Source organism: Silurus aristotelis (genome assembly GCF_946808225.1).
Source record: "Silurus aristotelis genome assembly, chromosome: 27".
In the NCBI taxonomy this organism is placed as follows: Eukaryota; Metazoa; Chordata; class Actinopteri; order Siluriformes; family Siluridae; genus Silurus; species Silurus aristotelis.
Genome location: NC_139600.1, coordinates 3268292 through 3287187, shown reverse-complemented (window position 1 = coordinate 3287187; position 18896 = coordinate 3268292). Strand labels below are relative to the sequence as shown.

At 40.0% G+C, this 18896-nt stretch overlaps 1 protein-coding gene across 27 annotated transcripts in view; it reads left to right on the top strand.

Moving 5' to 3' along the window:
• Positions 1-18896, top strand: part of LOC310721075 (neurexin-1a-like) — a 331556-nt gene that overhangs the window by 131253 nt on the left and 181407 nt on the right. For 19 of the 27 annotated variants that reach the window (XM_083532314.1, XM_083532304.1, XM_083532313.1 and 16 more), the window contains one exon: positions 3191-3217. The exons of the other annotated variants lie outside the window; for them this stretch is intronic. In XM_083532314.1, coding sequence (XP_083388440.1) covers positions 3191-3217 — 27 coding nt within the window. The remainder of the gene's footprint in view (positions 1-3190; positions 3218-18896) is intronic. 27 annotated transcript variants of the gene reach the window in all.

Genomic DNA, 18896 nt, shown 5'->3' with positions numbered 1-18896 from the left:
TGACGCCACAATGAAGGGTGAATTTATTTGGATTTATACGATTCCGAGCAGCACGATCCTCAACAACGCAATTCTGTTCAAACCTATTTTTATGTTTATCATAATTTTATAGCCAACAGGATTCAGGAAATGTGCGAATGGATAAAAGGGGGGTTTCTGCTTGATACTGATTAATGAAGAAAAACTGTCCAAAAATTATGAATCGTAAAAAATCTTAGAAGTAAGAGAAACATGGATGGGATCTTCTCAGGTTTTTATCCCCCCATTCTCTATCCTCCATCCCTCCATTTATAAAGATACTACTTACATTGGCGATAAGAAGTCAAACTTAAACTAATTGTATTATTAATTTCCCCAAAAAATCTAATTTGTTTAAGTAAATAAATTGCATAGCCCCGCCCCCAAAGCCTTTTAATATCTTTGTTTGTTTTAAGCTAAAATGTATTGAAAAAACAAAAAAAAATGCAAGCTGAACATTGACACCAGTTTACACTATGTCTGACTTACAATTATCTAATTTATATACTTGCCAAGTTAAGAGCTAAGGGCCTTCTTCAAGGGCCCAGAAGTTCAATGGCACTGAGATTTAAACTCACAACGATCCAAATTCTGGGAAGTTCGCGTTGCGCCGTGTTTATCGCAAGAAAGCCTGAACGCTGGATGCCATCTGACTCTCAAGAATTATAAACAGATTTTTACGAGCTTTTTACGGTTTACATTTACGAGGAATTCAAGCGCCGTCTCCGTCATTATCTCCTGACAGCGCTAACACCTGGCTAACACCTCCCTGATTGTGTTATGATGATAATTCCCTTAACAGTGCATTGTAAATTGACAGGAAAATCTGTCTAATCTGGAGTAATGTGCTTCAACACGTCCCAAATGAGTTTTCTTTTCCAATTAGCGTCACGATTAATGCAATTCTTCAGCGTACAACAGAGGTATAAATCGAGGTTTAGACGCCAGTACACGCTAATACCAGGCTACACTTCGATATGCGTTAAAAACGTCTGAAGTTACAAATATTTATATGCAAATTAGAGGCACTTATACTTTCCTCTCAGCATTTGAAATATCAGACATGGTAGTAATGATGTCACATCCTAACCGAGCTAATAGATAGCACCACCCCCAGGTCAGTTATATAAACTTAATATATATCTCAGATATAACATAAAACATAAAATAACATCATAGCCAATCTATTTTTAGATATATCTTGTATATGTTTTGATAGCACAGCAGTAGAAGTACCCAGTGTTAGACATAATAATTTCAAAACGTTTTGTGATGTCACAAACGGAGCGCATATTTTTTTGATGTAGAACAGCCGGGATATTTTTACAGATGTTTATGACCTCACTAGTTCGCATAGTTTGTTTATAGCCCCACCCCCAAAACCAAATTTCTATAAAGATGTATAGTTGACAGCTCAGGCATGATTGGTTTAAAGAGGTTGCTGACTTCTCAAACGGAGCACATTCATAGCTCCGCCTCCAAATGCATTTTCTTTCGAGATATTATGTCTCAGATATAATTGTTGCTACATAGCCACGCAAACAAATCAGTCGAACGATATATAGAATAATTTCTCAATGTCTTGTGATGTCACAAACTTTATAGCCCCACCTCCATAACTGTATGTTTAAATATTATGCCTTAGAGATAATTGTTGCTACATGGCCACACCCACAAATCAGTTTGACATTGGGACATCACAAACTAACTCATTCAAAGCCTCCAAATTAGTATATTTTTAATAATTTTTTATGCTATTTAGAGTCTCAGGTGAGATCTCCAAATAAAATTTTTGCCAAAGCAGGTCTGTAATCTGGCAGGTTAATAGACTTTTTCAAAACATCACACACTGATTGACAGTTTATCCCCTCTAAGTCAGTTTTTAATAGTAGTACTACTTAAAATTTCTTTGAATAAAATTAGCTTCAAATCTATCAAATAACAAAAGAGTTACAACACTAAGGTTCCTCAAACACTTGTTAAGGATTCGTGCTGTTCGAGATCCGAGCATATCCTACGAGGCATTTTTCCTGATGCGCCGTCCCCCAGCCGTGAGAGAGCGCATACACCCTGCGCACATTTCCACCCACCGATCGTAACAATGAGTCCGCTCTCTCACGGGTTTCCCAGAGGAATGAATGGTCCAGGAATGATTTCTCGTCTCGGTTTGGTAACGAAAACATTTTATGAAATGGAGTAAACAAATAAAAACTGATCAAATCAAAATTTAAAGTGGCTCAACCGACCCAGGGTCATGACTCAATGCTCTCTTGTAGTACGTTTCCGATTTCAGAACCAGTTTTATCGCTCCTCAAAGAACAGGAATCGATAATATAGAAGAAAAACAACAAAGAAAAAGATAAGACCATGCTAATGAAAAAACAAGTGTATGGAGATCATTATAGCAACTTGATATGTATGATTTCGCACAATTTGCATACAAATAAGTGCTAATTCGCACTTCTCCTAAATTTCATGTTAATTTAATTAGCATTGTTCTAAGGTGTAATACAGTTTTTGTTACACTAAATATTTGTATTTAACACACACACTATATTTCTTGGAGCTGTTAAGTTTAAAGTGCCAAACTAGCACGCTAGCCACGGAAATTTTATAATGGTAGGAAAGGGAGTTAGCTTAAAAACTCGATTTTAAATCTTGCTAGCGGTAAAACCCAGTGCTTAGATTTATGCTAGCATATGATAGCTAAGCATAGTTAAGGTACAGTAAACCCGGATGCCATGTGGTAAAATCGTAATTCTTTGGTAATCATGGTAAACATGGTTCTGGTATTGGAAAGAAAGAAAGAAAACAAAGAAGTACCCATGCCATAATGTTCGCTGAGATGAAATAAGCAGCTCGAGCATAAATCCTATAACTTTTTGTTGTACTTTTTTAGTTACTGTATGTAAGTTTAGATCTCAAGGGCAGCCAATACTGCATCTCTGAACCTTGATTGTCCAGATGAATTATCCCTGCCTGCTTTATTTGAAACATTATTAATCTAGAGTATATAAAGGTGAGTCCAGTGGCATGGAGGAGAGCATTGGGAACGGACCCGGTGGCCGCGTGGTCGTCCCCAGAGTGGTGGGTGATGTACGTTTTTTTTTGGATGTGTGCAGCTGTAACCTTGAAGGCTGAATTTACATCTCATGTGTTCTCCCCCATCCAGACTGTTTCAGGATTAACTGTACCTCCAGTAAGTGCCCGTTCCTGTTTTCTTCTCTATACTTTTTAACACATGCAATGCAATACAAGTGTGAACGATGATGACCTGAACTAAGAACTGTGCATCTGAAAGAAAAAAAACATGTTCCGTGTGATTGCTTTTTATATTCGACACTTTTGAGCAACCTACGCTTAATATGTATCGTCATTGTGTTAGTCAGAATTTTCAGCTTTACAGGTAAAGTGCAAAGGTGTGGGACATGAATGGGATTTTTTGGTTAAAATGGTAATTCTTTTGACACAAAAGTTTAAAAGCTGTGAAAAAAATGTAAGTATGTGTATGTAAGATGTTCACAGTGAGAGAATTTTGCCGTCTCCTTGCTGAATATATATATACACACACACACACACACACACACACTGTGAATATATATATATATATATATATATATATTACAGTCAGCCCCCGACCTATAAATGTTTAACTTACGAATTTTTTGAAAAAAATAAAATTCTAAATATATTCTAAAAGAAAATCTAAATATACAGTATTCAAGAAAAAATCCATGCACGCTATTCAGATTTGACAACGCTGCAAATAGAGGGAGAAGAAGAAGAAGAACGCCTGGCAGGCATGCATTTTGTTACCGAGACACGAAAGTCTCACTTTTCTCAATTTACGTATAATAGACTTACGAAAACTTTTCTGGTCTTAATCTATTTTGTAAGTCGGGGGCTACCTGTATATACATACATTATATATATATATAAAATATATATATATATATATATATATATATATATATATATATATATATATATATATATATATATATATATATATATATATATACACACACACACACACACACACACACTAACTATTTGCTATATAAACACCACTTATGGAGCAAAAAAAAATCTTTGTTGCAGGATCTGTCTTTTCTTTTCATTTGTCATTTGTTCCAAATGCATTCATTTATATTTTCATTAACTACAGCATTTGTCAGGGCTCTTATCCAGAGTGGCTTACAATTATTTCATTTATACACTGAGCAGATAAGGGTTAAAAAGACTTGCTCACTGGCCCAGCAAATGTAGCTTGGTGGCTCTGGGATTTGAACTCATGACCTTCCAATCAGAAGTCCAACATTACAAATTACTGAGGACAAATTTGACAGATTTGCATTTCACTCATGTATTGTTCTCATGTATTTCCTCAGAATGGAGGAGAAACCATTTCTTTCTGAATGCAAAACACAACCGAGTGCTCAAATGCTCACTTTGCTCAATTAAAAATCACTGTGATTGTCCGATTGTTGCTTGTCAGACTGTACAAACATGATCCCCGCATCATACTGTAGAATCTCAGTCTGTACGAGAGTCAAAAAGTGACGCACACGAAAAAAAAGACTCGTCCCTGTTTTACGTCATCGATCCCAGACTCGTTCAGACCCGCGTTCAAACAAAAACAATCTGTAGCGTTCATTTTGTTCATGACTCGCCTTGATAATAAAAACAGAAAAAAAACACAGCATGAGTCAAGCATACCGTCCACCCGACTCGTTTCAACATCCCTGAGGTGGTTTAAAGTTGTCGCGCTAATTGCATCATCGAGTTCGGCGCTCCCATTCGTTTTTGGTTTGATGGTCGTCGTAGGAGAAGTCACTCTGCAGGAAACCTGTCTGAAACCTTCTGACACTGCCAGGATTTTATCGGCGGAAAGAAATGATCGCGACAGCCATTTATTCGGCTGTCAGTGAACATGTTAAACTAGGACGGAATCTTAGGGGGTAGGAATCTTTTAGGATTTTAAAAATTTGTCTCAGACCATCAAACGGTTGGCCAAAATGTGCACATGGCTTAAGAAGGATTGTGTTTTTTCGACAAATAAACAAGATGTAGCACGAGTAGACCCTCATGATAAGTCCATAGACATGTAGTCAACATTACATACAGATTATCCATATTTACATATTAAGTAATATTGACTTCTCAGTTATGACTCAATATCAAACCATTGAATCCATAGCCAAACAGATCGAGGTGCACCAATGTGCAGGGGAGCCAGATTAAATATAATCAGCCAATGATAGACAGGACAGAGGCTAATGCCAAAACTAATGTCAGCAATTATAATCATGATTTACACTGAAAGGGAGTAATTCTTGCCCCAAGAAACCCCTTGTTTTCTGATGATCTGGCAATGCTAATTTCAACATCTGAAAAAATGGCCGTACCTTGCTGCATTCTGGCTAAAAATATGATATTTTTATTAGTTTTTTCATTTATTAGTTTTCAGAAAGAAGTCCAACCAATTATCTGATAGAAAAAAATAATATTTATAGACATAAATAATTCATTAGAGCAAATCGCTTGTGTTAATAGGAAACGCTAGGACGGTTGTCCACGTTTTCAGTTCACAAATTCAAATTTAGTGTTGATTTTCTTTTTAATGATGTCTGATGCAGTAAAATGTGAGAGCAGGCCTGTGGGTCCCTTAGGCAGATGGGTTTGGGCCTCATTAGCTTCCCGTACTCATTAGTAATGGTAGGTAGGGATGGGAATGAGAGGAGGTGAATGACTAGGATTAACATGGCCGCCGTTGCGTCGTCACAGCCTTCTGTTGCTAATGACCGAATATCAGACTGATTCCAAACAGTCCGCGGTCTGGCGCGTGTCTTAGACGGGGCTATTTTGTCCATGCATGAGTTCCTTTTTGTCATTCTTTTCTTTCAACTCATGCCATTTTGTCTTTTCTTACTACGTCAGGAAGCTTGTAAACGAATGAGGCTTGTTGAAGCAGAAGGGAAGTATGGAGTGCAATTTTATTATTCTCATTAACCTGCCTTTCCATGCACAGAAAAAGAGGTGGAAAAAAAAAGGGAGAGAATGTGCAGAGGCAGCGAACAGCAAAAAGGAAGGCAAAAAAAAAGGACCAAAGGTGGAACGACAATTCAAGGAAGTAAAAGTGGGAGTAAAGTGTTAGCCAGCCCATTCATTATTCAATTCGCTAATGAATAAATGATTTCTCAGGGGTCACAAATGATTCACTGTGCTTTTTTATACCCAACGACTCAACAGCTCCAGCCCACTGCATCCCCCCTTTTTTTCCCTTCTTGTTCCTTGTGTTTTATTTTATAGCTTTACAACAAAGCTTCCAAGGCTTTCTAAAGGAGAATAATGTTTAGTTTTCTTACCTGACCCATTTTCTTTTTACCGCCTTCACTAGTCAATGTTAGTGTCGCATCCTAGAAGCACAATCTTTGCTGACCTTCAGCTTACGTTGAACTAAATGCACATCATTACCCAATGACTTATTTGTGCTCTCCAGCTGGCTATAGGATGTAACAAGTTCAGCAACGCCCAAAAAGGCTTAGGTTAATTGTACCATTGCGTCTCTCTGTAGCTTTTAAAAGAGCATCGGTGCTTTATCTCAGTTAAGATTATAGTTTGGTGCAATGCCTATACCAAGGACTCTGGGTGAGGGGGCAATACACCCTGTATTGAGAGGTCAGAGAACCCAGAAGAAACCAACAAGGACACAAGGAGAAAAACAACTTACACAGTCAATAACCTGACCTTGGGATTAAACCAGAGACCATGTAGCTGTGCGGTAGCGATGCTGCCATTTAGCATTCACGTCTTTATCTTCAAAACTGTATTTTATAAGATAATTATAAGGGTACCCCACTTTCACCTAGCCATGAAAGTACTTGCATATCAAAAGGTACAAGGACGTTTCCCTTGAGGATAGAAACCATTTGCTAAAGGGTCCAAGACATTCATTTGAGTGTAGAAGACATTGCTTTGAGGGTACCATGCATCTTCCTGAGGGTAACATACACCCCATGAGGGTACAAGACATCTATTTCAGTGTAGAAGACATTATTTCAAGGGTACCAAACATCCCATTGAGGGTAACAGACACCTATATGAGTGTAGAAGACATTTCTTTGAGGGTAAGAGACATTAAGTTAAGTGTAGAATACATTCTTTTGAGGGTACCAAACATCCCATTGAGGGTACAAGACATCTATTTGAGTGAGGAAGACATTTCTTCGAGGGTACCATACACCACCTTGGGGTACAAGACACCCACTATAGGATACTCTACACCCCTCTGCATGTGGAATAGAAGACATTTATTCTCTTTATTGGCTTAAATCTGAAGCTCATACCCAACCCAGCTGGTAATGTTTCATTTTAAACCCAAACCCAAAATCAGTTTCTCACAACAAATCCATTTTTTGTGGTCCACTTAAGTGTCAAGTCAAGTCAAGTTTATTTGTATAGCGCTTTTCACAACAGACATTGTCTCAACAGTCTAGGTGAATGGTGTGCATTTATCCCTGATGAGCAAGCCATGGCAACTTTGGCAAGGAAAAACTCCCTTAGATGTAATGAGGAAGAAACCTTGAGAGGAACCAGACTCAAAAGGGGAACCCATCCTCATTTGGGTGACATCAAGAGTTTGATCATAAATCTTTCAACAATACAGAACACTGGAGAGTGAGAACTAACATGAGCACTGGAGTATAAGATTACAAGTAAATGTTCTTTCAACAGTCTTTGGTATAAAAGTAGGAGCTACTGAGCTCAACATTTGTGATCATCACAGATCCAGCATCAGCTTCTCCATGCCAGAGCCTTTAAACACTTCAGGAAGTCCAATGTCAAACTCCACACAAGCAGTGGGATCCAATTGGCACTGGTACGTCTCTAAATGGTTCAGGATGTTTGCGAGTTTGGCATCTACTTCTTTAAAGTCCATAATCTTCATGAGGTGGGACGTGACTGGAGCTGGCCAAACCTCAGCAAGCCTCGGGATGGGGAGAGAAAGAGAAGCAGTGGAGAGGAATTAGCGTAGCTGCTGTTCATGATATTAACAGCACAAGTTGATAATGTGCATGTGATCAGATGTTCTGGAGCACAAGTTTATGATGTGATGTGTGTTATGTGTAGGCTTTGCTAAAAAGATATGTTTTTAATCTGCACTTAAACTGGAAGAGTGTGTCTGAGCCCCAAACACTGTGAGGAAGACTATTCCAGAGATTAGGAGCTAAATGTGAAAATGCTCTACCACCCTTAGCGGACTTTGCTATTCTAGGAACTACTAGCAGCCCCAAGTTTTGAGATCTCAGGGAGTGTGACGGATTGTAGCGTGTTAGAAGACTGGAGAGATACATGGGAGCCAATCCATTTAGTGCTTTATAAGTGAGTAGCAGTAGTTTGTAGTCTATTCGAAACTTAACCGGAAGCCAGTGTAGGGACGATAAGATTCAGGTTATGTGATCATATTTTCTTGACCTTGTGAGAACTCTTGCTGCCGCATTCTGAACTAACTGAAGCTTGTTTATTAATGACGCAGGACATCCGCCTAGTAACGCATTACAGTAGTCTATTCTGGAGGTCATAAACGCATGGACGAGCTTCTCTGCATCGGATATAGACAACATATTTCTTAGCTTAGAAATATTTCTAAGGTGAAACAAGGCTGTTTTTGTAACTTGGTTGATATGATTTTTAAAAGATAAGTTGCTGTCTAAAATAACTCCCAGATCTTTTACCGTTGAACTAGTGGTTACAGAGCATCCGTCTAAATGCAGGTTGAGATGCTGGTGCTCGTGTATACTAGTTTTTGGGCCGATGAGCAAAATCTCCATCTTATCAGAATTTAAAAGTAGAAAGTTATGGGTCATCCAATCTCTTATTTCCTTAACACACTCAGTTACCATACAGCTTCTTGAGGGTACCTTACAGTACACCTTTTTGAAGGTACAAGACATTCCAAAGTACCATCCATTTGCTTCAGGTTACAAATGACATGCAATGGTATACATTACTGCCCTATATTCTGACTGCAAGACACAAAATCTGGGACATTTCACTGTACCAGAAATACCCAGAAACTTGCTCGTATCAGCATGCAGAGAATCCAGTCGATCAATATGCAAGAAGAAATGTAAAAACCATGACAAGGTCTGCAGTTTTATAATAGTTCTAAAAAGTTTTTTCTACAGGGGAACCTCTTTTACAATACAGATGGTCCCAGAATTTCGATTTCGAATTTCTATTATTCTATCTAATCTATAAAATTCACTTAAAAAAAAAAATAATTGGCCCGAGTCCAGTGCGCATCATGTAGACTTGTTACGGTCGACGACTAGCTCGCGGCGGCCCTCCTCCGTTTTGAATTTTTCCGACTCCGAACCAATTTCACTTTGAGGGCAGGTTTCTTCGTATCCGCGAAAGTTCGTAAAGTGAATGTTCGTAAAGTGGGGAGCGTCTGTACAATTATGTTGACATATAGTTTCAAGTCAAGTCAAGAAGCTTTTATTGTCATTTCAACCATATATAGCTGATGCAGTACACCGTGAAATGACACAACGTTTCTCCAAAACCCTGGTGCCAAATAAAACAACATAGCGACATCACACAACATAGAGCTAAAACAACATATAGCTACACTTGGCTAATTTGGCTAATTAAGAGATTACAACAACATTTGGCTAATTAAGAGATTATATCCCCAACAACCTTGCCCTTTTTGTCTGGTCCAAACACAAGGATGTATCAATAATCTGGTAATGAATAGTCAGCCAAATGAAAAAGGACTGTTTGACACTTTTTCTTACCCAGAAATGCACATTTATTTAGTGCACATTTGCTCAGAATTGGTCTTTTCCTCCACAAACTGGTGGCTTCTCTAATTACAACGTACCTCCATTTCCTTAACCAGATGTCACGGCTTTATCACTCAAGAGCGGTAATAAACCAACCCACAAACAGTTGCGGCTAAAGGGCACGTTTACGCTCTAATTAACATGCTTTGCTAATCAGGGCAAGTCACAACTGACAGGATGGAGAACGTAATGTTACGCCGAGACCCGAAAACACGTCACTGTCAATTAGGACCCTTTGTTCCTCCGGAGCTTATCTGTCCTGCCATAGCCAAATTTTTAAACAACACTCATCCCCAAATGCTGCTTGCTTGCAAGCAAATGACAAAATATTTCAAGATGGCTTTTTGGGAGTCAGTTGCTTCATAAATTGCTTTATTTCTGGACTTGTCACAGGAGATGGACACTAATTAGAAGATATAGTTTTATTTCCTTATATACTTTTGTACATGTATGTAATATTTTGATTGGTTCCTGGAATGCATTGTTAAAGATTGGGCAAGGAAGGATTATTTTATGTAAAGATTTTGAGAGTTTAGAATATTTATTTCTCTAGTCTTTTTGGTTGTATAATGCAAAAACTGTTGCACATCTAGATTGGGGGGATTTCTACCATTCCTAATGCCAAATCCTCTCAGATTGGAAGGGGAGCATCAGTGGACAGTAACTATCAGGTCTCTCCAAATATAAACAATATCGAAAAAGATTAGTAATGTTCTGTGCCACTCAGTATATTCTTCTGAATTACTTCAGAGGGATGTCTCACTAAGCCACTCCTGTGTTGTCTCGCCTGTGTGCTTAGGGTCATTGTCATTTAGGTGGATGAACCTTACAGCCAGACTGAGGTCCTGAGTGCTGTGGAACAGGTTTTTATTAAGGACATCTGCTCCATTCAGCTTTCCCTCAATCCTGACCAGTTGCAAAGTTCCTGATGCAGAAAAACATCCCCACAGCCTGATACTGCCACCACCATGCTTCACTTTTGGTATGATTTTAGGCAGCTGATATCCTCCATAAATGATATTATAGGCACACAACAGTGTGGTGGAATGAAATATTCCTTCCAATTTAACCAAAAGACCCAAACCTATTTAAGCATGGCAATGCCCCTGTGCACAAAGCCGGCTTCATGAAGATATTCTTTACATGGGTTGGACTGGAAGATCTCCTGTGATAGGGCTCATCCCTACTTAGCAGCTTAGCAAGTATAAACTGATAAAATGTTGACAGCTAATTCATCTCTCTGTCATAAGGCTTACATTTTCTTACTGCTCTTTGATGGAGTAGCAGTCAGACTTCATAGCTATCTCTTACCTCCAGGCCAGAGCAGACTTCCTCTTTAGATTAAGGTTGTGTTGTGTTTTTTTTTCTGATTAAAGCCACCTTGTTTGCTCGGCTTCGACATTTCAACTTTTGTTTCTGTTCCTGAATCCAAATCGGTTATCAGGCTTTACTCCGTAAATACCGCTCTGCGATTCTAAAGTTGTCGTACAGTGTATTAAATATTGCAACATGGCGCGCTTTGAAATCCGCGTCAGAGGTTGTAGCTTGCAAACGATTGCGGATGTGACAGAAAACGTTTAATAGCCGACCAGGTGCTGAATAGACCAAGTTCCATGAAGCCATGAGATATTCCAGAGTAATGATGGACCATGATGTTTGTTATTCAAATAACAAAATGCATTTTAATGAGACACAAAGAACCCTATGCAACCAGAGTTATCTTAGCTACAAATAGCAAATACTGGCATGAAAGCTGTTTGTATTACACCAATTAGTCCATCCAAATGACATCCAGGGATTGCAGACCTCCGAAAAAAACTATTCTAACATCTTAATTTCGGTTTAGAAGGCTGTAGGATATGCACGTTATAAACAAAAGTATAAACTGTTAGCACAAAATTAGAGACACACAGCTGTATTTGGATGCTGTAGCATGAAGTTTTCCCTTCAATTGAACGAGACCCAAACGTGGGATCTTAGAGTGAAAGATCTCCTGCTATAGAGCTCCAACCCTATTGAACACCTTTGGGATGGATGTAAACAATGACTGCACCTCAGGCCTCCTCACCTCACCTACATCAGTACCTCACTTTTCTAATGCCTTCATGGCTGAATGAATCTCCACAAAATCTAGTGGAACATCTTAGACGGTCATTATAACAGCAAATGGAGGCTAAATCTGGAATGGGATGTAATAAGCACCATGAGAAGAATTGAAAGAACAATATATGTATTGCCATTTCTTTTTATCTCTTATAATTTAGAAATTTCGGCTGTTGCTCGTATTAAATATCAGGATTTAGACTAATATCCATCTAAAGCTAAACGTTAAAAAGTGTTTAAGCGAATATATTATACAATGATGTCTTAAGAATGCAATGATAAACCATATGTAGATGAACATTCACAAATATGCCAACTTAATTTTATTTCTGGTTTTCATTTTCATTTCAACCTCATTAATTCTTTTGTGTTGTTTGGGTAAACGTAACTTGCTTTAGTTTTTAGTTTGCATTTACGCCATTTGGCAGTCGCCCTTATCCAGAGCGGCTTACAACGGAGCGGTTGAGGGTTAAGACCCTCGGTCAAAGGCCTCGCAGCGGCACCTTTGCGGTGCTGGGATTTGAACCTTCTGATCCGTAGTCCAATGTCTTAATCACGAAGTAACCACCTCCCTATGAATCCAGAGTTTATCAGAGTCACCTTGTGGACAAAAAAAGCCATGACGGCTTGATCTATAGTTTGAGCTGAAAAGCATTCAGCTTCGTTCTTAAAATTCCTAAATGTTCAGTCCTCAGAGAAATAGCAAGACAAATGATTTGAACTGGAAATGCAGAAAAAACTATTGATGTACGCTATATTTCCATAAACTTTCCATTTTCCTGAATTGTTGCCATCTGCTTTACGTCTCCATTCATAATCATTTGTCTGGATCTCTTTCACCTCTCCATTCGCACTATATATTGCTTACATGGTGAAATCAGCTCCAGAAATACAATACACTCTCTCACCGAGCTCAACGTGGGATTTGCATATACAGTGCACCGGCGCTATGAAAGCTGCTGGAAAGATGGAAGGGGGGGAAAAAGGAGGTAAATAGCCATTAACATGTTGACTGGAGTATGTCCGCTGAGGCCTTGACACCTCCGATGGGATTACGAGTGTCATGTTGATGCATGTTTTGTGTACTCCGGGAGGCTGCAGGGACTTTGAGGGGGCCTTAAAGTGCATATTTATAAGAGATTTGGCTGACCTTGTGTCTGCCTCCGAGCTCCATACTTCCTTTTTTTCATTGAAGAGAGAGAATCGTAGATTGCCGGCTTTACATTAACAGACATCGATGCTGAGATTCGGGTTATTAAAGCGGAGGGCTTGCTCCATACTATCATAGCTGTTCTCGAGCTGTTAATGACAATATATATATCTTATAGAAAGTGCAGCTATAAGGTAGTTAGTAGAGCCCAGCTCTAAAGGTTTATGCAAAGCACATGGGGTGCGAATATAAAAGTGCGGAGATCAGGTGGTAATTATACAGTAATGTAGAAAAAGAGCAAGGTAGAGAATGAGCTATAAGGCAAGTAGCATGCTAGTGCAAATGACAAAGAGATAAACAGATTTAGCAGACAGCATTAAAATTAAAGAAAAATAAATCCTGTGCTCTATAAACACTGAGTTTTGAGTGGAAATATATAGTACAGTGTCTTAGATCAGGATAAAATACACCTCATAATAGTTACCAAGTTAACCATAGTTGTTAGTGACTATCTATCTATCTATCTATCTATCTATCTATCTATCTATCTATCTATCTATCTATCTATCTATCTATCTATATATATATATATATATATATATATATATTCTTACTTAATTATGTACTTACTTAGTTATATTGCCTGTATAACTTACAACCCCAAGTATTTTTTTTTTTTTTTTTTTTGGACCACAAATTATTATTATATAATTATTTGAGGAAGTTATTAAAAAAGAAAATAGGGGGAAAAAACCTAGGTATTGAAAATTCAGCAAAATTGCTGTTATTATTATTATTATTATTATTATTATTATTATTATTATTCTTTCGGCTGCTCCCATTAGGGGTCGCCACAGCGGATCATCCGTCTCCATACCACCCTGTCCTCTATATCTGCCTCTTTTACACCAACTACCTGCATGTCTTCCCTCACCACATCCATGAACCTCCTCCTTGGCCTTCCTCTTTTCCTCCTTCCTGGTGGCTCCATCTTCAGCATTTTTCTACCAATATAATTCATGTCCCTTCTCTGCACATGTCCAAACCATCTCAATCTCGCCTCCCTCACCTTGTCACCAAAACATCCTACATGTGCTGTCCCTCTAATAAACTCATTTCTAATCTTGTCCATCCTCGTCACTCCCAACGAAAACCTCAACATCTTCAGCTCCGCTACCTCCAGCTCCACCTCCTGTTTTTTACTCAATGCCACTGTCTCTAATCCATACAACATCGCAGGTCTCACCACAGTCCTATAAACTTTCCCTTTCATTCTTGCAGATACTCTTCTATCACAAATCACTCCTGTCACTCTTCTCCACCCACTCCACCCTGCCTGCACTCTTTTCTTTACTTCCCTAACACACTCTCCATTACTTTGCACTGTTGACCCCAGGTACCTGAACTCCTCCACCTTCTCCACCTCTTCTCCCTGCAACCGCATCACTCCACTGCCCTCCCTCTCATTCACACACATGTACTCTGTCTTACTCCTACTGACTCTCATTCCCCTTCTCTCCAACGCATATCTCCACCTCTCCAGGCTCTTCTCAACCTGCTCTCTACTCTCACCACAAATCACAATATCATCTGCAAACATCATAGTCCAGGGAGACTCCTGTCTGACCTCCTCCGTCAACCTGTCCATCACCACTGCAAACAGGAAAGGGCTCAGGGCCGATCCTTGATGCAGTCCAACCTTCACCCTGAACCAGTCTGTCGTACCTACTGCACACTTTACTGCCGTCACACTGTCCTCATACATGTCCTGCACCACCCTCACATACTTCTCTGACACACCTGACTTCCTCATACAATACCACAACTCCTCTCTCGGCACCCTGTCGTACGCTTTCTCTAAATCCACAAATACACAATGCAGCTCCTTCTGTCCTTCTCTATACTTCTCCATCAACATCCTCAAAGCAAATAAGGCATCTGTGGTGCTCTTCCTCGGCATGAAACCATACTGTTGCTCACAGATGGTCACCTCTTCTCTCAGCCTGGCTTCCACTACTCTTTCCCATAACTTCATGGTGTGACTGATCAACTTAATTCCCCTGTAGTTACTGCAGGTCTGCACATCTCCCTTATGCTTAAAGATCGGTACCAGCACACTCCTTCTCCATTCCTCAGGCATCCTCTCCCCTTCCAGAATCCTGTTAAACAATCTGGTTAAAAACTCTACTGCCATCTCTCCTAAACATCTCCACGCTTCTACCGGTATGTCATCTGGTCCAACCGACTTTCCATTCTTCATCCTCTTAATCGCTGCTCTCACTTCCTCCTTACTAATCCTATCTACATCCTGCTTCACCAACTCCACATCCTCCAACCTTCTCTCTCTCTGATTTTCCTCATTCATCAGCTGCTCAAAATACTCCCTCCATCTTCTCAACACACTCTCCTCACTAGTCAACACATTTCCCTCTCCATCCTTTATTGCTCTAACTTGCAGTACATCCTTCCCAGCTCGGTCCCTCTGCTTGGCCAATCGGTATAAATCCTTTTCTCCTTCCTTAGTGTCCAACCTCTTATACAGTTCCTCATATGCCTTTTCCTTGGCTTTCGCCACATCCCTTTTAACCTGCTGCCGCATCTCCTTGTACTCCTGCCTACTCTTCTCATCACTCTGTCGATCCCACTTCTGTTTTGCCAATCTCTTTCCCCTAATGCTCTCCTGCACTTCCTCATTCCACCACCACGTCTCCTTGTCTTGCTTTCTATTTCCAGATGTCACACCAAGTACTTTTCTAGCTGCCTCCCTCATCACTCCTGCAGTAGTTGCCCAATCATCCGGCACCTCTTCACCACCACCAAGCCCCTGTCTGACCTCTTCCCTGAACCTCACACTACACTCTTCCTCCTTCAGTTTCCACCATCTTATTCTTGTTTCAAACCTTACTTTCCTCCTCTTCTTCTTCGCCTCCAAAACCATCCTACAGACCACCATCCGATGCTGTCTAGCTACACTGTCCCCCGCCAACACCTTACAGTCTCCAATCTCCTTCAGGTTGCATCTCCTACACAGAAGATAATCCACCTGTGTGCACCTTCCTCCACTCTTATACGTCACCCTATGATCCTCCTTCTTCTTTAAATACGTGTTCACCACTGCCATTTCCATCCTTTTAGCAAAATCTACCACCATCTGCCCTTCCACATTCCTCTCCTTAAAACCATACCTACCCATCACCTCCTCATCACCTCTGTTCCCTTCACCTACATGCCCATTAAAGTCTGCCCCAATCACCAATCGTTCTTTCCTAGGTACACCATATACCACTTCATCTAATTCACTCCAGAATCTTTCTTTCTCCTCCATCTCACAGCCAACTTGTGGAGCATAGGCACTGATGACATTTATCATCATCCCTTCAACTTCCACCTTCACGATCATCACCCTATCAGAAACTCTCTTCACCTCCACTACACTCTTACTGTACGCTTCCTTCAGAATCACCCCTACACCATTTCTCTTTCCATCCACACCATGATAAAACAGTTTAAACCCACCTCCAATGTTCCTTGCCTTACTCCCTTTCCACTTGGTCTCCTGAACACACAACACATCTACCTTTCTCCTCTCCATCATATCAGCTATCTCTCTCCCTTTATCTGTCATAGTACCAACATTTAAAGTACCAACCCGAACCTCTACTCTCCTACACTGCTCCTTTTCCTGCCGTCTCTGTAGACGCCTTCCTCCTCTCCTTCTCCTCCTTCGGCCAACAGTAGCCCAATTTCCACCGGTACCCTGTCGGCTAACGATACCTGTGGCGGTCGTTGTTAACCCGGGCCTCGACCGATCCGGTATGAAATTCTCATTTGTGATCCGCATATTTGATTTGGCACATGTTTTACGCTGGATGCCCTTCCTAACGCAACCCTCCCCATTTACCCGGGCTTGGGACCGGCACTAAGAGTACACTGGCTTGTGCCCCCCTAATGGCTGGGTTTTATTATTATTATTATTACTACTATATAAAATGCACAAGAACGTATAAGAACTAGACATTGACAATTAGTAAAATAATAAATAATAGACATATTTTAAAAATATGCCTTGTAAACTGATAAAAATAAACTAATAATAATAATAATTATAATAATAATAATAATAATTATAATAATAATAACAGCTATATTAAGTTGTTAGAATGCTATGTTTGTATGGAACATTTTAGAACATTATTTTGAGAATAATTATGAATAAAACATTAAAAAGGTTGGTGAACAAAAGGGATAAACTGTGAGGGAGTCAAATGAAAATGTTCATAATTTCAGGGTTTTTCAACGGAACCTTTAGATCTTACCAGAAGTTACCAGATTCCTCAAGAAACTGAAGTTCAATTCAAACTTTTGTAATTTGCCTCATGTTTGTGACCTTTATTCAATTGACTGGGTGATTATTTTTAAAGAATATCTGCCATGACATCTTTAGTGATGCAGAAAACAAAAGTTCATTTATGGGAATTGAGAAATAGCTTCCAAGTTTTGGTGTCAACGGACTACAGCAGGACACAGATGGTGTTCGTGGATCCATGGATGGCGGTCTTAGGAAGGTTGAGATTGAAACAAAAATTGTATGATGCGTGCATGTAGAGACACCACCTGGCTAGTTCGGTCCAGATATGAAAAGCTATGTTGATGAAGAAGAGCACTCTATTGGCAAGAGCAGCCCAGCTCCCCCTACCATGCAGGTCTGACTGCGAAGACTTGCACAATGCTTCTACTCCCATGAAGCCACGATGCCTGATGGTGTATTTATTACATGTGCCTGGACCTGCTTTGCCAAAAGGATCAAATATAGTGAACAAGTTCTATATGAGTGGGTCCACATGCAATAACCTTGTGACTATGTACGTATGCACTTTAGAAGCTCAGGCTGTGACTTAAAGGCTTTGCGTACTAAGCTAAGTGGGTGTGTGCTGTGAGTTAGCACTGCTTAATTGAATACATTCCGAATTAACCCAGTAAACACCCAGCAAAAGGTGGAGTAAGAAGGTGTCACATGTGGGGCCCAAGGGACAAGCAGGCCAGAATCAAGTGCTTATTTTGGTAAGGAACAACAAAAAAGTCTAGGACAAGGAATGAACAAGAACAGGTCAAGGTGGCTGTAACAATGGGTGTGGTCTAGTAGTCTGGAGGGATATTTACCCTTGGCAAAAGCCTATATCGAGAGTGACTTACAGTTATCTCATTTGTTCAATTGTGCAAGCTTGGTGGTGCTTGAATTCAAACTCACAGCCTTTTAATCAGAATCCAAATGCTAAACCAATCAGTTAAAATGTACCACACTGGGAAGTGTCCAAGGTGACCATGATATAGACCCTGCCCACCATCCAGCCACCCTTGCTCTTTTCGGTTCACGGCTCATAAAGCCTCACACTTGGGAACTCCAAGAACCCAGGGTGGAGTGAGGATGGTGGCAAAGCCAATGGGAAAGGCAACAATAAGAGAAAAACAAGGAGGTGAAAGCAATGTCCTCAACTGGGCACAGTAAAGGGTCACCAATATCTGGACTTGTGCACATGCCTCCCGCTTGGTTCAGTGGATTCCCCATTAGCAGGGCATTTCCCCAGGTGGAGTTGAAAAGAAGGACTTTCAATGCCCGTGCTGCCTGGCTAAGGAGTGCAGAAAAACTTGGATCATGTGCAGAGCGAGAGATGGTACCGACTATTTGAGTCAGAATATAATGAGTACCATTGATGAAAAAAACCCCAGCAAGCTGTGGCACCATCAGCAAGAGAACTTCATGGCTGGACTAG